This window comes from Peromyscus eremicus, chromosome 1 (assembly GCF_949786415.1).
Source record: "Peromyscus eremicus chromosome 1, PerEre_H2_v1, whole genome shotgun sequence".
Classification (NCBI taxonomy): Eukaryota; Metazoa; Chordata; class Mammalia; order Rodentia; family Cricetidae; genus Peromyscus; species Peromyscus eremicus.
The window spans coordinates 158,854,704-158,875,420 of record NC_081416.1 but is presented as its reverse complement, the minus strand read 5'-3'; the positions used below and the strand labels follow the sequence as shown (position 1 = coordinate 158,875,420).

Sequence of the window (20,717 nt, the reverse complement as noted above, 5' to 3'; positions counted from 1 at the left end):
ACAACACAGTAACAAAAAGCGGGGAAGTGTATCCAAATAAAAACATGGTAACACTAACAGAAGCAGAAAGATGAATGGAAGAAACCTGACACAATCATGAGGGCACGCACAGACAGGGCTTTTTAAGATGTGTTTTTATTATTTTTTAATTAAGTGCAGGCATTTGTGTCTGTACGTGAGTGTGTGCCAATATCTTTAGAGGCCAGGGCATTAGATCCCCTTGGAGCTGGAGTTACACATGGTTGTGAGCTGCGGAATGTGGGTGCTGGGACCTGAACTCCAGTTCTCCGCACGGGCAGCCCGTGCTCTTGACTGCTGAGCCGTCTCTCCAGCCCCCTAACAGTTTTAAAGCAGATAAAACTGCTCTGTTACAAATGAGACTGCAGATAAACCGTGGCAGGCGGTGACGGACGGCAAGGGAACCAAGAGAGATTAAGAATGTTCCGGAGTCATTTGACATTTTTGGTTTTGGATTTTTTTGAGGCGTGGGGTTAGGTAGCCCCAGTCTAGAGTTATGTAGACCAGGTAAGTCTTGAACTCATAGAGCTCTGTCTCCCTCGACCCCACCAAAGGTGCTAGGATTAAAAGTATGTGAGCCACCACAATTGGGCTGTCTTGTTTTGTTTGTTTTTCGAGACAGGGCCTTACTATGTAGCCCTGCCTGTCCTAGAACTCACTCTGTAGCCCAGGCTGGCCTTGAACTCACGGAGATCCTCCTGCCTCTGCCTTCTGAGTGCGTGTGCCACCACCACCTGGCTTTTTTTTTTTTCCCAGAATCTCTTTAGATTAGGGTGGCTTCAAACTCAACAAGTAGCAGAGGATGACCTAGAACTCCCAATCCTCCAGCATCACCTCAAGCACTAGAGATTAGAGGTGTGTAACACTAGGCCTAGCTGATCTCCTGTCCTTGATGTGAGCATCATAGGGGTTTCCTCAGCCAGTCACAACTCTTCAGCCTAAATTTCAGTGTGTGCTCTTTTTTTTTGGTACTTCAATTAAAAATATGTCAAGCATGATACATTTAGATAAAAGAACAAAACATACATACGCAAGAGTAAAGTCCGTTTCCATGGGTACAAAACTATATTATATATACAGGAAACGGTGGAGACAAAACCGAATAATGTATTGTGTATAGTACTGTTCACAGAGCCTAAGAGGGGCAGTGAAAAGGGACAGGACTTTGAAACAGTCATCCTGGCAGAGGCAGGCAGATCCCTGAGTTCGAGGCCAGCCTGGTCTACGGAGGTAGTTGCAGGACAGCCAGGGCTACACAGAGAAACTGTCTTGAAAAAAAACAAAACAAGACAATAACAAAACCCAGTCATTTTGTCTGTTTTAAAACTGTATGAAGGAGCTGGAGAGACGGCTCAGGGTTTACCTCTACCAGTAACATTTTTATAAAAAGATAACCTTGGGAGTGGAGGATGCGGCTCTGTGGATAGACTTGCCTAGGACACACAAAGCCCCAGGTTCAGATCCTGCACTGTGTGAATCAGGCATGGTGAGCCACAACTGCGATCTCAGCACTTGGGAGATGGAGGTGGAAGTTTTTTTTTGTTTGTTTTGTTTTTTTAAAGATTTTTTTATTTATTATGTCTACAGTGTTCTGTCTGCACATATCCCTGCAAGCCAGAAGAGGGCACCAGATCTCATTACAGATGGTTGTGAGCCACCATGTGGTTGCTGGGAATTGAACTCAGGACCTTTGGAAGATTTGGAAGAACAAGCAGTGCTCTTAACCTCTGAGCCATCTCTCCAGCCCCGGAGGTGGAAGTTTATCCTCAGCTACAAAGAGAATTTGAGGTCAGCTTGATCTACATGAAAAATTTCTTGAAACACACACACACACACACACACACACACACACACACACACAGGCACGCACGCACGCACACGCACGGAAGAAAAAAAAACCTACCACAACAAAAAACAGTGTCATGCACTGAGTTAATATCAAAGTGAAAACCAAGGGGCTGCCCTGCTCCTGCAGAAGACCTCAACACCCATGCCATGTGGCTCGCGACTGCCTGGAACTCAGCTCCAGGGGGATCTGAGGCTTTTAGCCTCCTCTAAGGGTACCAGCACTTGTGAGCACGTAGCCACATGCAGCCCCACACAAACACATGATTAAAAGTCAAAATAAAATACAACAAAAGGTGAGTATACTTTTAGAAAAAAAAATAGATAAATAACTAAAAACCCCCAAAACCTTAGAGAAGTAGATGGTACACAGTAGGTGCTACATAAAGGTTTTACAAAAACAAAACAATACAAAACAAAACAAACAAACAAAAAAAAAACCCATGAAAATGTTTTCCAGGTATAGATGGTGTCGTTCAAACCAGCCATGCTATCCACACCTGTAATCCTAGCATACTGGAGGCTGAAGCAGGAAATTTACTGTGAGTACGAGGCCAGCCTGAGCTCCATGAAAGTCTGACTTTAAAAAATTAAATTAAATTAAAAAAAAAGAGAAATACAGACTTTTCGTTTGAGCCTGTGTTTTTACATACATATCAGTCACACTTTTTAAAGCTGGTGGGGTGTGTGTGTGTGTGTGTGTGTGTGACAGAGATGGGGGGAAGATAAGGAGATAGCTAGAGAGACAGCTGAGGGGGTAGGCAGCACCGGAAACCTCAGCAGTCAGGGATCCCCACGAGGGGGGAGGGGAGCCTTTGGTCTCTCCCCAGCCTCTTCCTTCCCCCTGGCCTGGGGGTGGAGGGGGAGGGGCAGTTCCTCTTTCCTTCCTAAACACTGTGGACACCGCAGCTCCCAGGGGGCTGACAATCTGGCCAGAGACGGACAGGATCACACTCCTGTCGGGACCCCCACCCCTCCAAGAAACATGAACCGGAAAGACAGCAAAAGGTAAAAGGACCCTCTCCAAGGAGACCCGGGAGAGCCAAAGCCTTGGCACCTCTGGCTGTGAGGAGGTTGAGGGGACAACAGGAGAAGGGACGCCCCCACTCCTCCCAGATGGGGCTCTCATGGGGCGGGAGATGCCATGCTTCAGGAGCTGAACACCTGAGCCTCCGTGGTTGCTGTTGTCTCTCTGGAGTTGGAGCTGTCCTGCCTTCCTCCACCCTAGCTCCCTCAGCTGGCTGCCTGTGTCTTCCCTGGGGTCTTCCCTGTCCCCTATTATGGTCACTGCCCCCCTGGACTGGAAACTCCAGGCTCCTGCAGGACTGTGTCCCGGGAGAGAGGTTTGTGACGTAGGTCTCTGCAGCTTCCCTGCCTCTTAAACTACTCCTGGCTGCTCCAGATGCTCCTGGGGGCTGCCGCTCTGCAGGTAAGGGTCAGGTGGCCGCCTGTGCCAGCAGGAGGGGAAACAGGCTTCTGTCTTTTGGCCTTGCCTGCCCTCCTGTCCCCGTAAGGAAAGATGGTGCAGGGTCCCCTCCAGTCTGGCTAGCATGATCCTGATGATCAAAGGGGTTCCCTCCTCCTGCTCAGCAACACAGTGAGAGAATCCTAGGTGCCTCGGTTCCTGGCTGTGTGGCCTTAGGTAAGTTACTCGACTACTCTGTCTCAGTTCCCGCTTCTGTCAGAATTATCATGGGTACCACTTTAGAGGGCATGGAGGGCTAGGAAAGCACAAGCCACTGGACCCACCCCTAAAGTTTTAGGTTCCGTGAGCCTGCCATGGGGCCTGAGAAGCTGTGCTTGTACGGAACGCCCAGGAAGGCGATGCTTTGGTGTGGGCACCTGAGAAACACTGATTGTTTACGGAGTGCTCAGCCCTTGGGTTGCTACCTAGTGCCCAGCAAATGTCCATTATTAGTTAGCCTTTAACAGCTACATTAAGCCCTTATGATGCTGCAGGGGACATGACAGACTTATTTTAGGGTGTCCCTGTTTGTGTTTTTCACACCCACACTATGCCGAAGCCTGGCTGCTTTCTCCTGTCTTTTTTTTTTTTTTTTTTAATCGTGTCTTGCTCTGTAGCCCAGGCTAGATTCAAACTTGCAATCCCCCTGCCTCAATCTCCCAGGCAGCTAAAATTACAAGACAGCTTTCTCTCCACATCTCAATGTCTGCTCCCCCACCAGCTGGGCCCCTTTGAGGAGCCAGACTTGTTAACGCCCAGGGAAAATCCAAGGATGCTTTGACTTTTTCATAGGAAGAAACCAAGAGCTAGAAAGACATTGGGTAATTTATAAAAAGGCACACAGCCGTGGGAAATTTCTCAAACCCAGTTTTGAATGACTCTGAAGGCTAGACTCTAACCCCTCCCTCCATCCCTGCCACATCACCTCTTTTTCCCCACCTGGGAGAGACACCTAAGGAGGCACAAGACAGGAAAGGTTATTTTTAAACTTTCCTTGAAGCGGCTGTGGCCCCAGGGGCCCTGCCTACCTCTGAAGAGCCCAGGAGAAGTTCTGGTACTTCCTGCTCCTCCAAATGTGGAGGAGCAGGCTAGAGGCTAAGACTCTTGTGCATGTGAAGGTGAGCTTGGATGAGGGGTCTGCTGCCTTACAGGAGCAGGATAGATTCCAAGAGGCCTGACTAATGAGTCGGCTCCGTCCCTGGGCCGCAGAAGCGTGACTTCTAGACTCTAGATGTCATTCTGGCTCTGGCAGGAGGAGCCAGAAGCCCAACTCATGGGATACCTTGCGTGCCCTGGAGTTGGTCCCAGGGTCATGTCTTGGGTTCCCTGAAAACTCAAGATGAATCCTGGGGGTCTGCTTATAGCAAATATCTCCTGTAATGCTTTGGGACTGTATCGTCAAGGGAACTTGAAGAGAGGTGGGCATAACAGAGGGTAACAGGAGAGACAAAACATTCAAACAACTACGTGTGTTTTCCTTTATATGTGAAACCTATATTTAAGTATGTGCATACACACATACTTGCGCACACACACACACATATGTGACATGAAAGCAGAATGATGATATTTGGGGAAGGGAAGGGACCAACGAGATGAGGGAGGGCAGATGGGTGACAAACAGGAGCGAGGTACAGGTACAATGACACATATTATGTCATAATGAAGCCCACTCTTTTGTACACAGTCATTAAAAACAATGCAAGGAGTGAGTCAATGCCTAGAGGAGGGAGCTAAGTTTTTGGAAGGCCCTTGGTCTTGGGTCTTTGATCATGATTGCATCTGAACTATTTTGGGGTTTGTCGCCCATGAGTCCCTAGTGGGTAACCCTGGGCCTTGCCCTATAAGAACTTTGGTTCATGGTGCCTAGAAGCATTGGGGCCAAGAGGAATTCTGGGAGTGTGCTTGGAGGAAGGGGCTCCCATGATGCTTTGCGGTGGGGGTTTTTGTGTGTGTACCTACAGGAAGTCTCATCAGGAATGCTCTGGGAAGGCAGGAGGACGGGGTCGGCCACGACAGGCCCGCCGCCACAAGACGTGCCCCACCCCCCGGGAAATCATCAAGGTTATGGCTTCCATGAATCTGGGGGTGCTGAGCGAAGGCAGCTGCAGCGAAGATGAGCTGCTGGAGAAATGTATCCAGTGCTTCGGTGAGCAGCCCACCCAGCCGGCCTTCCCAGCCCTAAGAGCCGGCTAAGCACTCCTGTCGGCTTCCCTGGAGGGGGTAGAAAGTTGGTGAATCTTCTTTACTTAAATGACGAGAGAGCGCTTGGGTCTGGTGGCCTAGTTTTGAAGGTTCCAGGCAGGAGGAGAAAGTTCCAGGCCTAGCTGGGTGATATGGCGCACGCACTTGGGAGGCAGAGGCAGGCATGGATCTCTGTGAATTTGATGCCAGCCCGGTCTAAATAGAGAGAGAGCTTCGAGCCAGCCAAGGCTACATAGTGATATCCTGTCTCAAAAAAAAAAAAATGAATTAAGAGAGGGGTGGAGCGACAGGTTAGTGATTAAAATCACGGACGTCTTTGCAGAGGGCCTGAGTTTGGCTCCCAGTACCTTCCTCAGAAGGCTTAAGTGAACATGAGCTCCAGCTCCAGGAACGTGATACACCTGGCAGGAGAGGGCTCCCGCAGGCATGTGAACAAACCCACACTTACACACACACACACACACACACACGCACACACACACACACGCACACATACACACGCACGCACACGCACACACACGCACGCACACACACGCACACACACGCGCACGCACACACACACGCACACACACACACACACACACACACACACACACACACAGAGTTTAAAACAATAAAAATCAATCTTAAAAGTTCAAGGAAAACGCCTTGAGGTAATTGAAGGCAAGGAACCAAGCTCATGCCATCCCATGCATGCCATCCCATGCACCTGACAGATGAGGAAGTCGTAAGTGCTTGCCCAAGTTCCTGCAGGACATCACAGGTAGAACCGACATCTGCAGCAGCCTGTCCACCCAGTTCTGGAGGCCATGGGTCTGTTGCCGGGGGCCCAGGCTGACGGACTCTCCTCCCTTCTCCAGACTCAGCTGGCAACCTACGCCGTGGGGACCACATTCTCAAGATGGTGCTTATGATGCACAGCTGGGTGCTGCCATCCTCAGACTTCGCCGCCCGGCTGCTGACCTCATATCCTCCCACGGTCGTGATCCATCTAGAGGGTTGAGGGCAGCCCTGGAAACTCGGGAGAAGGGCGCGGAGGAGTGGGCAAATGGGGTGCTGGAAAACAGCCTTGACTAGAACTCAAGTACCAGAAGGCTGCCAAAGATGCACAGGAGCTAAGACAGCTACAGATCTGTCACCTGGTCAGGTAGGGCTGGGACAGGACCCCTAATCCCATGAAACACCTCTTCAAGACCCCTCAGCCCAACCCCCCACATACACTCAGCCCCATTTTCTAAAATCTCACGCTAAGAATCTGTGGGATAACTCATGCCTGTAATCCTGTAATGCATGAGATAGCCTGTAAAAGTAAAAGGATCGCCTCAAATTTAAGGCTAGCCTGGGCTATAGAGTAAGGCCCCAGCTCAAAAAAAAAAGTTACAAAAAAAAAAAAAACCACCCCATGCTAAAACACCGTTGCCTGTGGCTGGAGGGCTCAGCAGTTCAGAGGTCCTTGCTGCTCTTTCAGAGGACCTGGGTTCAGTTCCTGGCCCACATGGTTGCTGATGACTCACTCCAGTTCTGGGGGCCCAGAGTTGTCCTCTGGCCTCCTCTCCAGGCACACACGGTACACATACATACATACATGTAGGCAAAATACTCATACATACAAAATGAAAATAAACCTTTCAAGAAAATTTAAAAACCCCTGCCCCCTGCTCCTTAGAACACACAGTTCTGGGAGACCCTGACCCCATAGGCTTCCTGGCGACATCTCACTTCCACAGACTCCTAAGACTGAATTGCCCGGACTCCCCAGATCCTGCTCCCACCTAGTTCCTGGCCCCCCTGCTGTCTGGCTTCCCAGTCGTCTTGAAAGATTCCTATCCTGGTTTTTTTTTCTTTTTTTTCTATCCTGTTTTAAGAATCCGACCCCCCCAAGTCCTACCTTAGAGATCTCCCCATCCTCCGAGTCACCCCTCTAAATCCTGACTCCAGAAACCCCATACACATGTAAATGCCCTTAGCTCCCCGTGTGTAGAATTCCTTAGCTTCAGACCCCCATACAGAGCTCTCTACCTACTGCCAGCCCAAGTTGATCTCCTGTCTCTGACCCCTCCCAGGTACTGGCTGACCCATCACCCTGAGGCAGTGCACCAGGAGCCCCATCTGGAAGAAGTCATAGGTCGGTTTTGGGCCACTGTAGCTCAGGAGGGCAACTTGGCCCAAAGGAGCCTAGGAGATGCCTCCAACCTGTGAGCCAGCCCTACCCTCTTCCCCTGCCCCTACCCTATCCTGCCCGCACCCTCCATGTCCCCCCAAACCCTCAACTCTTGAGCCACTCCAATAACCTGTCCATCTTGGCCTCCAGACTGAGTCCCGGAGGACCCGGCCCCCCACCTCTCATGAGCAGCCCAGGCCTGGGCAAGAAGCGCAAAGTCTCCTTGCTGTTCGATCACCTAGAGTCAGAGGAGCTGGCTCAACACCTCACGTACCTCGAGTTCCGGTCCTTCCAGGCCATCACGGTGAGTCTGCCCCTAAGCAGGAAACAGAATGGGGGTGGGGTGGGTGTGCTCCTGGCACAGGCATCCGTGAGGGGTTGTAGATTTTACTATTATTGCCGTTACTGTTACTGTGCTAACAGCGCCGGTAGCTGAACCCAGGGTTTTGCTTACGTTAGCTCTCTAACACCCAGCTGCATGCCCAGCCTGGACTGTAAACTCTTTTTTGAATGGGGACTCACCACGTAACACAGGCTGACTTGGCACTCACTCTGTAGACCAGGCTAACCTTGAACTCATAGATCTGCCTGCCTCGGCCTCCTGAGTACTGGGGCTAAAGGTCCGTGCCACCACTCATGGCCAACGCTCTTAACGTGGCAGCAGGAGGGTCTGACACAATGAGTGAAGCTGGCTGAGCACTAAGGCCCTGAGTTCAAATCCTATCACCTTCTTCCTTCCTTCTAAAAATTTTTATTTTACATGTTTATTTATCGTGTTTGTGAGATGTGGTGGTTGGAGGAAAACTTGTAGGAATCAGTCTTCTCTTTCTACTACCTTGTGAGTCCCAGGAATGCGGCTCAGGGCCTTTTATCCACTGAGCCATTTCAGCAAACCTTTCTTTATCCCCCACTCATTTCTTACTTCCTGCCTGCCCCGTTGTTTGGAGACAGGAGTCTCACGGCCCCCAGCTATGTAACCAAGGATGACTTTGAACTCAGGTCCTTCCACATCTCCAGTGCTAGCATTACAGATGTGTGCCAACACAGCTGGTTCCTGCAGTGCTGCAGATCAAGCCCAGGGCTTTGCGCATGCTAGGCTAGCATTCTACCAAGGAGCTATGTCCCAGCCCTCCTCAGTGCTTCCTTACCTAGCTTTGAACCAGTTTCCCCACCTCTTAGGTGCCCGTTCATAAGCTAGAGACCACACTACTTCGTAGAGTGGCTGACGGAATGAGAAAGCCCGTTGAAAATGTTTACTGCAGTATGGTGTGTAGGCACGGGGCTAAAATCCTCGTGCTTGCGAGGCCAATGCAGAACATGTGAAATTCAAGGCCAGCTTGGACTGCATGAGACCCTGTCACAAAACTACTTATTGCAAAAGAATCACATAGTTATTTGCTCAGAATATTTTATCAGTTACTCATGTATCCACCAAGCATGTCAATTTACCATGCCTCAGCTCCCTCCTACATAAAGATAAAAATTAAAATGAAGCCAAATGGTGGTGGCGCACGCCTTTAATCCCAGCACTCAGGAGGCAGAGGCAGGCAGATCTCTGTGAGTTCAAGGCCAGCCTGGTCTACAGAGCGAGTTCCAGGACAGCCCAGGGCAACACAGAAAAAAAAAAAAAATTTAATTAAAGCGGGATATTAACAGTTCCTACCCCAGAGAGAGCAGTACATGGTTAGAGTAAACAGTATCTGAGGAAAACCTTTGCATTCGCTGTATTTCACTTCCCTAAAGGCAACTGCATGTGTTCTATGTTGAAATATATCAGCTGCTAACATCTAGACATTGTTTTGGAGGAAAGTGGGGACCTGGTTCCTTTAGAGGACAGATTTCCAGATTGGGCTGTTGTGAGTGTGTGAGTGTGTGTGTGTGTGTGTGTGTGTGTGCCTGTGTGTGTGTGTACCTGTGTGTGTGTGTGTGTACCTGTGTGTGTGAGTGTGAGTGTGTGTGTGTGTGCCTGTGTGGTGTGTGTGTGTGCCTGTGTGTGTGTGCGCGTGTGTGTGTGAGTGTGTGTGTGAGTGTGTGAGTGTGTGTGTGAGTGTGTGCATGTGTGTGCGTGTGTGTGTGCGCCTGTGTGGTGTGGTGGACATGAGTGGCATGTGTGTGCGTGCCTGTGTGGTGTGGTGGACATGAGTGGCGTGTACATATTACTGAGCAGAACAAGTAGAAGCTGCTTCCCAGTCCTCTTTCCCATGCCTCCCTTTGCTGACCACGCCCCAGTTACGTACATAATAATGAGCACACAGACTGGAGAAGGACAAGGTGACATCAGGGACCTATCATAGCCTGAGGGGAGCCTTCGACTAGACTATGCTAGGGTGTTAGAGGTTGGGACTGCCAGGAAGACGGCATGTGAGCACTATGACCCACTCTGACCAATCTCACCCTCAGCCCCAAGACCTTCGGGGCTATGTTTTGCAGGGCTCAGTGAGGGGTTGTCCCGCTCTGGAAGGTTCTGTGGGTCTAAGCAACAGTGTGTCCCGCTGGGTGCAGGTCATGGTGCTGAGCCGTCCTGGGCCTGCACAACGTGCCCAGGTACTGGAAAAATTCATTCATGTGGCAAAGGTAAGCCCCTGCCTGACCACCCAGTCTTTCTGCTTGTCCCACCCACCCCCCTCTTTTATTTTTGAGACAAGGTCTCTCTGTATAGTCCTGACTCTCCTGGAACTTGCTATGTAGACCAGGATGGCCTCAAATCTGCTTGCCTCTGCCTACCAAATACTGAGACTAAAGGCATGTGCTACCACAGCCGCCTTCTACTTGCTTCTGGGACTATAGATTTGGGACAGCTACCCCACCCTTCATATTGCGGCTAACCAAGGCTCCGGGCTTTTTTTTTTTTTTTTCCTTCAATATTTATTTTTTAATTATTTTAAGTTATGTGGGTGTGCACACACGCACACACCTTTAGAGGCCAGTGATGCTGGAGATACAGGAGGCGGTTGTGGGCTGCCCTATGTGGGTGCTGGGAATGGAACTCTGCAAGAGTGCTCTTAACCACAGAGCCATCTCTCCAGCCCATGGCTTCAGGCTGTTGATCCAGCAGCCTGTCCTGTGGTGGCATGATTCATCTGTACCCACTCACCAGACCTATCGAATCATACCCAGTCCACACTCGTAGGATCCAGCTGTGACCTTGATATCACAGAGTCAAACCATGCTTGGCCTCACCTGTTGGCTCTCTATTGAGGAATTAGCACCGTTTCCCAAGCCCCAAATCCAATTCTATCCCCCAATGCTGAGAGAGGATCCTTTCCATGTCTTCACTTTGTATCTCCAGTCCTCAGGCCCCCTGGGTGTCTTTGGACGGTGACTGTATCCTGTATTGCTCTTAGTGCTACTTAGATAAAAAGAGACTTAGTCTAGTGACTCTGGCCCTGACCTCCTGAGTCAGCCTCCCCTCCCTTCTGGGAAAAGGGAAGCCCTGTGGTCTGGCCTCTTTGAGTATCTCCAAAGCAGAGCACGCCCTTCCTTATGAGACTTCCAACACTCTGCTTCCTCTTGCTTGGCTATTTCTGTCAGTACTGGGGATTGAACCCAGGGCCTCCTGCACCCTTAAATAAGTCCTTTACCACTGAGCTACACCCCCAGCCCCTCACTGGGGGACTCTAGGCAGGTGCTCTACCACTGAGCCACACCCGCAGCCCCTCACTGGTGGGATTCTAGGCAGGTGCTCTACCACTGAGCCACACCCCAGCCCCTCATTGGGGAATTCTAGGCAGGGGCTCTATCACTGAACCACACCCCAGCCCCTCACTGGGGGATTCTAGGCAGGGGCTCTATCACTGAACCACACCCCAGCCCCTCACTGGGGGATTCTAGGCAGGGGCTCTACCACTGAGCCACACCCCAGCCCCTCACTGGGGGATTCTAGGCAGGGGCTCTACCACTGAACTATATCTTGCTGAGCTCTTTAGACCTGGGAACGGGTCTGGCATCAGCCTGAGGCCTCTTGGCCTGAGCATCTTCTGCTTGGTCCTGCCTCACCTTTCTCCACAGTGACCTCCACCCTTCAAGCTTAGACTAGAGGAAGAGAAAGAATTCCCGTGCTGCATGTGCACCTCATGCTTGTCCCACATCTGTTTTACTCTCCATCACTGTTATCCCATTCAGTTCTACCTGGTCCCCAACTCGCAGGCACAGTCACGCCTTCACCTGCGTGAGTCGTTTGACTCCCAGAAGCCCGACGCCTGATACGTTTCAGAATTTTCTACACATGGCTGACACACACCTGCCTGTTCTCCGAATCTGCCCAACAGTATATGCTGGCACCTTGCCACCCTAACCCGCTCATCTGCTCACACCTGGTCCATACACACACACGGCTGGAACCCTAGGTCAGCACCCCGCTCTGCCGCTGTTCCGCGGTGCCTCCTACCTCTGCCATTACCTCCATTCTAGAGGCTTCGCCAGCTACAGAATTTCAACACACTGATGGCAGTCACAGGGGGCCTGTGCCATAGCTCCATCTCCAGGCTCAAGGACTCCCACACCCACCTGAGCCCCGACAGCACTAAGGTAACCCCCTTGACTCCCCAAAGTCCAAAACCTGCCCCGCACCTTCACACAGCACTCCCTAACTGCTGTCAGTCCTTACTCCAGGGCTCTGGAACCGTCTTAGGACCTTTACCCTCCAAATTCCATAGACTCCCTGGCTATCCCTATTCTTTCTTCCTGGGTCACCTATATACTGAGCAATGACCTTGCCCCTCACTGGTAGATTCTAGGCAGCTGCTCACTCTTTGTGCATCTGGTCCAGATTCCCGGGTTCCAGAGTCCACAGATGAGACTACTGCTATCCCTGCTCCAAGAAGCTCAGGACAGAAGCACTCCTATCCCTAGCATGCACTTTCTACACAGGCCCTTCTGGAGCTGGCAGAACTCCTCACCTCCCACCACAACTATGCCTGCTACCGCCGCATCTGGGCCAGCTGTGCTGGCTTCCGGCTGCCAGTGCTGGGTGTACACCTCAAGGACCTGGTGTCCCTGTATGAGGCCCATCCAGACAGATTGCCGGATGGCCGCCTGCACCTACCCAAGCTGAACAGCCTCTACCTACGGCTCCAGGAGCTGGCAGTACTCCAGGGACAGCATCCCCCCTGCAGTGCCAACGAGGACCTGCTACATCTGCTGACGGTGAGGTGTGGGCCCTGTGTTGCCTAAGTTCCCTGAAGACCACAGGGGACCAATATTTAGAGCCCTGGGCTGCTAGGGGTCTGGAGGACCAGGATAGGCAGTAATGGAATGAGAGAGTTTTGATTGGTTTGGTTTTTGCTGTACTGGGAATTGAAACTAGGACATTTATAATATGTGAGCACTCAACTACTGAGTCATATCCCCCTCACTGGGGAATTCTAGGCAGGGGCTCTATCACTGAGCCACACCCTAGCCCCTCACTGGGGGATTCTAGGCAGGGGCTCTACCACTGAGCCACACCCTAGCCCCTCACTGGGGGATTCTAGGCAGGGGCTCTACCACTTAGCCACACCCCAGCTCCTCACTGGGGGATTCTAGCAAGGGCTCTACCACTGAGCCACACCCCCTGCATGATGAGTTCTAGGCAAGTTTCCACTCAGCTCCATCCCCAATCCAAGTGTCTTCCTTTTCCTTTAGTATTTGTTTAACATCAGGTCTCACAGTGTAGCTCAGACCAGCCTAGAACTCTGTGAGCCAGGCAGCAGCCCTCTTGTGTCAGCCTTCCAGGTGCAGTGATTATGGGTGTGTAGCAGGAAGCCCGGCTATGGAATCATGAAGCAACGGCTTCATGGAATTCTAGGAATCTAGCTAGCTGTGTGACTTCGCGCAGATCACAGCCCTGTAAAAATTTCATTGCTTGCAAAACAGGGACAATAATAAGACCCTCTTCAGAATGTGGCTAAGAAGAAACAATCAATAATGTAATATGAAGTAATCAAAGTAGGATCTGAGCTGGGTGTGGTGGCTCACACCTTTAGTAATCCCAGCACTGGAAAGGATGAGGCTGGAAGATTGTTACAGGGTCAAGGCTAGCTTGGGCTACCTGTGTCTCAAAGAAAACAAAAAAAGCATTAATGGAACACGATGAACACAAAGACCCTTGCTCCAGGACCCTGGATGGCTTTGGGCTTCTGTATCCCTGCCACAGTAAGGAGCTGGGAATCTGTGCTGTAGTAGAGTGCTTGCCTGGCAAGTGAGAGGCCCTGGGTAAAGAGGCCCTTTCTTTCCTGTCTCTGGAAAGAAAAACAAAACAAAATGACCCAGTGTCTGAGCTCCTCATATCAAATCTCAGGCTTCCATGGTGAGCGTAGCTGGGGTGTAACCAGAAGCTCTGACAGGCCTTGATTACACGCACCCCAAACTCAGGAGGCAGAGGCAGGAGGATCCTGAGTTCCAGGCCAGCCTGGTCTACACAGTGAGTTCGAGGCCAGCCAGGACTACAAAGTAAGATCCTGTCTGCAGACACAATGGCAAAAAAAATAATGAAGTGGAGAGAAATTAAGGAAGGCAACCAACATTGACTTCTGAAGCCACATGCATGTGAGCCCATGTGCCTGCACACATACACACACACACACACACACACACACACACACACACACACACAGAAGTAAGAGCTAAGGATGTAATTCAGTGGTAGAACACTTTTTGTTTGCATTTTGCTGTGTTTCCTTGAGGCAGGGTCTCCCTATATAGCCCTTGCTGGTGTAGAACTCACTATGTAGATCAGGCTATCCCTAAACTGGTGACATTCCTCCATCCTCTGTCTACCTCACACTATAATTCAGACATGTTCAGCATGCCCAGAGAGTAGCAGAGCATGTTCAAGACCCCAAGTCTGATCCTTAGAAGAATGCAAAAGAACCTCCAAGTCACTTCAGCTTACAACCCTACAACTGAGTGTCCTTACTGTGATCATTTCGTGGGTCCAGAAGGTTGAGACAGTGAGAGATTCTGAAGGTTGCCTAGTGTAAGACGGAAAAGTTGAGTTCACAGACCCGAGACAAGGCCATGCATAATTGTCAGGGCCCAGTGGAAACTGAAAGGATGTGGCTCGTTATTATATTCTAAAGAACTTAGCGGGGTGTGCTGATGTGTGCCTGAGATCCCAGCATTTAGGAGGCTAACAGAGGAAGATTGGGAATTCCCGGCCAGCCTGGGCTATGTGGTGAAACTGTCTCAAAAGGTGGGGGCGGGGGGGAGGCTGGAGAGATGGCTCAGAGGTTAAGAGCTCTTGCTGTTCTGAGAATCTCCTTTCCCTTCCCAGCATGCGCATGGGTAGCTCACAATTACCTGCAGCTCCAGCTCCTGGGGATCCAATGCCTTTCCTGTTCTCCGTGGGGTACCCGCTCATACATGGCATACAGACACACAGACACACGCATACATAATTTGTTTTTAAAAGGCCTCAGTGGGAACAAGGCACTTCTGGATTGTGGAGGGAACAGTGTGGAGGGTGATGGGTGTGCCGGGACAGGTCCAAGAGTCTCTGGAGAAGGGTCTGAGAAGAGGATGGGGCAGGCTCCAGGCAGAGACCTGGAGGAGGAACTTTACTGCCTCGCCCACCCCCCAGCTCTCCCTGGATCTCTTCTACACAGAAGATGAGATCTACGAGCTTTCTTATGCCCGGGAACCACGTTGTTCCAAGAGCCTGGTGAGCCTTGACTCCTGACCTTCTGACCCGCCCTGGTCGAGCCTGTGCCTTGACTAACTGTATCCCTGTGTCCTTCTAGCCACCCTCCCCCTACAAAGCACCTCTGGTGTTGGAGTGGGCCCATGGTGTGACACCAAAGCCAGACAGTGTGACCCTGGGTCAGCACGTGGAACAGCTAGTGGCGGTGAGGAGGAGCTGTGGGTCCCTGTGGAGGGATGTCAGGTAGGAAGTGGGGAGGCAGCCGTGCCCACAGGGCTGGACCTGGGTGTCTTGTCCTCACTCTACTCTCGGTGTTCCTCTCAAGTCTGTGTTCAAGAACTACGACCCAGAAGGCCATGGCACCATCTCTCTGGAGGACTTTGAGCGACTGTCAGGCAACTTCCCCTTTGCCTGCCATGGGCTTCACCCACCTCCCCGCCACGGGTAAGAGGCCCTGGCTCCTGGGTCTTCCGAAAACAAGGATCCTGGACGTGCCACGAGAGGCCATGCTGAGGTGTGGCCTTTACCTTGCAGGAGCGGCTCCTTCAGCAGAGAGGAGCTGACGGAATACCTGCTCCGTGCCAGCGCCATCTGCTCCAAGCTGGGCCTGGCCTTCCTGCACACCTTCCATGAGGTCACCTTCCGCAAGCCCGCCTTCTGTCACAGCTGCAGTGGCTTTGTGAGCATCTGGCCCTGTTAGCACCCTTAGGCCCTGTCTCCCCTGGATTAGCTCTCCCAACCTAACTTGGGACAGTGGGGGTGGGGGTGGGGTGGGGGAGACTTCCAGAAATGCTCCAGCCTGATATTTCATAGTTTATATAAGCACCGAACACTGGCATTCCTATATTCTGTGCACTCGCCAAACTCTATGTGATAGCAGGTAATCTTCACCCAGACAATGGCCAAGCTGTGAATACTATCCAAAGCCCTGAGCAATTTCCAAAACACTGGATAACCTGCAAACCTGGGTAGGTTGCACTGGGCATGATAGCGTGCTAGAATCCAGGAGTGCAAGGTCATCCTCAGCTACACAGTGAGTTTGAGGCCAGCCTGGGCTATATGAGACCCTGTCTTAAAAAACACTAACATACCTGGGCATGGTGGCGCACGCCTTTAGTCCCAGCACTCGGGAGGCATAAGCAGGCTGATTTCTGAGTTTGAGGCCAGCCTGGGCTACAAAGTGAGTTCCAAGACAGCCAGAACTACACACACACAGACACCCTGTCTTGGAAAACCAAAATAAATAAATAAATAAATAAACACTAGCAGAGCCAGAGAGATGGCTCAGCAGGGAACATGACTTGGCTGCCCTCGCTGAGGGACTGGATGCAGTTCCTGGAACCCACATTGGGCAGCTCACAATTGCCTGTGATTCCAGTTTCAGAGGATCCAGTGCCCTGTGGAAAGAAGAGAACTGATACACAAAGTTGTTCTCTGACGTCAGCATGCACTGTGGCACGTGTATGTGTGCAGACACACACAACAGACACAGACACACATGCTGGGTAGTAATACAGAATCTTAAGAGAAGTTACTCAAATTATTTTTCAAAGAACAGCAAAAAAAAAAAAAAAAAAAAAAAACCAAACCGTCAGTCTCTAGCTGGTATGATGGTGCACCTTTAATGCCAGCAGCTAAGAAGCAGAGGCAGACAGATCTCTGTGAGTTTGAGGCCAGCCTGGTCTACATGTGGAGCTCCAGGCCAGCCAGGGCTACATAGAAAAACTGGCCCCAAAAATCATTCTCTGACCCTTCTACCCCGGACCATCCAAATCTTTCTTCATTTCCAAATTAAAGACATCTTTTATTTTTGTTTGTTTTCCCTCAGATTTTGGCTTTTTGAGACAGAGTCTTCCCATGTAGCTTAGGCTAGCTTCAAATTCATTTTATAGGGCTAGGGCAGGGGTATAGCTCAGTGGTAGAGTGCTTGCCTGCCATGTACAAGGCCCTGGGTTCGGTCTTCCAAAAACACACACCTGGCTTCAAATTCTTTTTTTTTTTTTTTAATTTTTATTTATTCATTATGTATACAGTATTCTGCCTGCATGTGTCCCTGCAGGCCAGAAGAGGGCACCAGATCTCATTACAGGTGGTTGTGAGCCACCATGTGGTTGCTGGGAATTGAACTTAGGTCCTTTGGAAGAGCAGTCAGTGTTCTTAACCGCTGAGCCATCTCTCCAGCCCTCAAATTTTTAATAGTGGACAAATCTCAACCACCAAGTCTAGACAAATTCACAGATCTCATCATTTATTTACTGCTAGGTCTGCACTTGACACAGCCCATGAGCCAGGCAGTTCTGGGGTCTGGAAACACTGTGAATGACACAAGCAGCCCCACCCACAGAATGTACACTTTTGTTAACTCAGAAGTTTGCCCGGTTCTACACGATTCCCTGAGTTTGAGATCATCTCCAAGTTCCCATCATTTTGGTGAAGTCTCAGAATCTTCCAAAATTTCAAAACCTGTTGGCTTCCATCTTCCGAAATTTCAAAACCTGTTGGCTTCCATCCTCTCCCTCCCGTGCTCCTCCTCTAGTCTCACTAACCCATTCTCCTTTCTTCCCTCAGCTCTGGGGTGTCACCAAGCAAGGTTATCGTTGTCGGGGTAAGTGACAGGGAGGGACTCGCGACCTGCAGGCTGGAAGAATGAGGTATTTAATAGCTCCTTCCCCACTCCACCCCATCCCCAGACTGCGGGCTGTGCTGTCACAGACACTGCAGGGACCAAGTGAGAGCGGAGTGTAAGAAGAGGCCGGAGACGAGGGGCGATCCTGGTCCCCCAGGAGCGCCTGTGCCAGCCACACCACACCCTCGTGCCAGCTGCGGTAAGACCTGGCTAGCACAGGACCGGGGAGGAGAGCCCAGAGGATGGGGTTCATTCTTGAGGTCACGGAGTCCTTCCTGTCCTAGTCACATCTCTTCTGCCCATCACACCACAAACAGGCTCTGAGGAAAATCTCTCCTATACACTCTCCCCGGATGCGGAGTCTGGTTGCCACCTTCGCCATGCTTGGACCCAGACGGAGTCCTCACACTCTTCCTGGGAGACAGAGATGGTAAGAAGAAGTCCCTAGCTGGATCCAGGAGAGGCAGGCCATTTGCCTGGAAAAACCAGACAGATCTGGGAATCACAGAAAAGCAAAACCATATAGAAATCCACAGTCACCTGGATGGGAGGTTAGAGACACTGACTAATTTAGAAAAAGGAAAAAAAAAATTTTTGAGATGGTGTCTCACTATGTGTCCTAGTTTGCTTTCCCTCTCTGTAATAAAACACTGGCCAAAATCAGCCTGGGGGAGCAAAGGTTTGTTTGACTTGCATAGTTCAGTTTTTGGAAGAAGTCAGGCAGGACCCTGGAGGCAGGAACTGAAGGAGAGAACATCAGTCATTAATCAAGACATGTCCACAGGTCAGTCGGATGGAAGCAGTTCTTCAGTTGACGGGCCCTCTTCCCAGGTGACTCTAGTTTGTGTCAAGACGGCAAAAGCTAACCGACTCACTTTGTAGCGCAGGCTGGCCTCAAACGTCATCTTGCCTTCCCTTCCAGAGTGTTGAGATTAAAGGCATGAGCCACCACGCCCGGTGGACACTGACTAGTTTTCAGTGTTGACAGAAATGATAGCAGTCACAATCTACTCAGGTGACAAGGGTGGGTAGCGGCTAGCACAGAAACAAAGATGGGGGAAAGAAAAAGTTAGGCATGGTTGCTCAAGCCTATACACCTGTCACTGAAGAGGCCGAGAAAGGAGAAGAGTCACACTTGATGGCCTGCCTACATGGTGAGGATCCAGGTTAGACCGTCACCGTGAGAGACCCTGTCTCACCCCACCCACCAAAAAAGTGAGAATAAGACCAAGAGCACTTGCCTACCCAGGAGTCCCTGGCATGCTCTCCAGGGTCAGGGTCAGCAGCATCCACATGGAACATGACGCATACACACACACACACACACACACACATCACACACACACCACACACACATCACACACACCACACACACACGCCACACACACACACTCACACCACACACACACCACACACACACACACACACACACCACACACACACACATCACACACACACCACACACACACCACACACACACACCACACATGCCACACATGCCACACACACCACACACACACCACACACACACCCATCACACACACACACACACACACACACACACACACACACACACACGGAAAAATAAGGCCAAATATGTCAGGCGCTACAATAAATATTATTGGAACAATTTCCACTCCTGAAAGGCAGAGATTTCATCTGGGAGTATTGTTCGTTTAGCCACAATCTGAGTGAGACCCTGGTCCTGGTTGTGAACTGTCACCTAGAGAAATGAAGGGCCCCTCATTGTGTATTCTTCCTCCTACCAGGTGCCCTTCCCAGCACCAGTTCCATCGTCCAACGCTTCCTCGAAGCCCAGTGCCTGAACAGCATCTGGAGTCCTTTCCCTCACTCCCGAACCACCGTCTCATCCACACCCACACTGCCTCTGACAAAGCACCCATCATCTTTTACCCTGTACCGACTGTCAGTCATACTCCTCCCCCCACTTAGCATCTGCGGCTTGGTGTTGGATGAATTTGGACTCGGGCCATGTCATCTCCCCAACCTCCCACTTTCCAGATAAGGAGACTAAAGCTTAGTAAGGTTAAGCTTCATGCTCAAAATGTGGGAGGCAAGACTCACACTGTTTCCAAATGAAGCTCTGGACCAGTGGACCACGAGGACTGTTGGCACGTGTCTGACGGTTATGAGAATGGAGGGAACAGAGTCCTAACCAATGTCAGGAGAAACGCTGGTGTGGGCAGGAAATATCTTCCTCTGCTCAGAGCCTTCTGCACCGTGCTCAAGGTAAAACCCGGTCCTGTGGTTTACAAAGCTCTGCAAGACCTGTCCCCACCACCCTGTCTTCCCTTTCCACATCTTACCTCCTTACCCACCCTCTTCCGCCTACACTGGCCTCTATGTTCCTAGAACATGCCCAAAGTACTCCTACCCCGGGGCCTTTGCACTGGAGGTTCCCTTTATCTGGAATGCTCTTTACCAGAGGTCTATATGACTCACCTGCCTTAGAGCTTTGCTCAAGTGACATCCCCTTGACGAGGCTTCCTGACCTCAGAGATGTCACCCATCCATGTCCTGACCTCCCTTCCTGCTTTATTTTCCTCTGCGGTGCTTTGGTCCTCTAGCAGACTAGACATTTCACCTATTTATCTTGTTAAACGCCTGCTCTTCCTCACCAGGAAGAGCTAGCAAAAGGCAGATGTTCATCTGTATTATCCCGCCGTGTCCTGGCTGCCCAGCCCCTGTAAAGTGTTTGTCTGATGCTTCAGTGTGTCTTTCCCCACACCCATGTGAAAAGCAAAAGGCTTATCCAGAC

General features: G+C 50.8%; 1 protein-coding gene and 1 non-coding gene across 3 annotated transcripts; one reads left to right on the top strand and one right to left on the bottom strand.

Moving 5' to 3' along the window:
• The first annotated feature begins 2,767 nt into the window (after positions 1 to 2,767).
• Rasgrp4 (RAS guanyl releasing protein 4) lies at positions 2,768 to 20,714 on the top strand. 2 transcript variants are annotated; one of them, XM_059253388.1, is made up of 17 exons: positions 2,768 to 2,871; positions 5,293 to 5,477; positions 6,394 to 6,512; positions 6,619 to 6,680; positions 7,597 to 7,728; positions 7,845 to 7,998; positions 10,095 to 10,268; positions 12,105 to 12,221; positions 12,564 to 12,839; positions 15,253 to 15,333; positions 15,413 to 15,517; positions 15,638 to 15,756; positions 15,847 to 15,991; positions 17,881 to 17,917; positions 18,003 to 18,137; positions 18,256 to 18,368; positions 19,708 to 20,714. In XM_059253388.1, exons 1-17 carry the CDS (start codon positions 2,849 to 2,851, stop codon positions 19,762 to 19,764), a joined length of 2,034 nt encoding a protein of 677 aa, XP_059109371.1. In that variant the 5' UTR covers positions 2,768 to 2,848; the 3' UTR covers positions 19,765 to 20,714. The 2 variants fall into 2 exon arrangements, with proteins under 2 accessions (XP_059109371.1, XP_059109370.1); XM_059253387.1 differs by having other exon boundaries at positions 15,847 to 16,005; positions 17,880 to 17,917.
• Positions 11,220 to 11,345, bottom strand: Trnas-aga (transfer RNA serine (anticodon AGA)). The gene is made up of 2 exons: positions 11,310 to 11,345; positions 11,220 to 11,255 (listed from the first exon to the last, which is right to left on the bottom strand). It is a non-coding gene; the product is annotated as a tRNA-Ser (tRNA).
• Positions 20,715 to 20,717: the final 3 nt, after the last annotated feature.

Excerpts from the sequence above, each read along its gene's own strand:
- Rasgrp4 (XM_059253387.1), top strand. The coding sequence starts at position 2,849 with ATGAACCGGAAAGACAGCAAAAG. Across the intron at positions 7,999-10,094 it reads GGTCCTTCCAGGCCATCACG|CCCCAAGACCTTCGGGGCTA; the intron begins GTGAGTCTGCCC and ends TCTCACCCTCAG. Across the intron at positions 15,518-15,637 it reads ACGTGGAACAGCTAGTGGCG|TCTGTGTTCAAGAACTACGA; the intron begins GTGAGGAGGAGC and ends GTTCCTCTCAAG.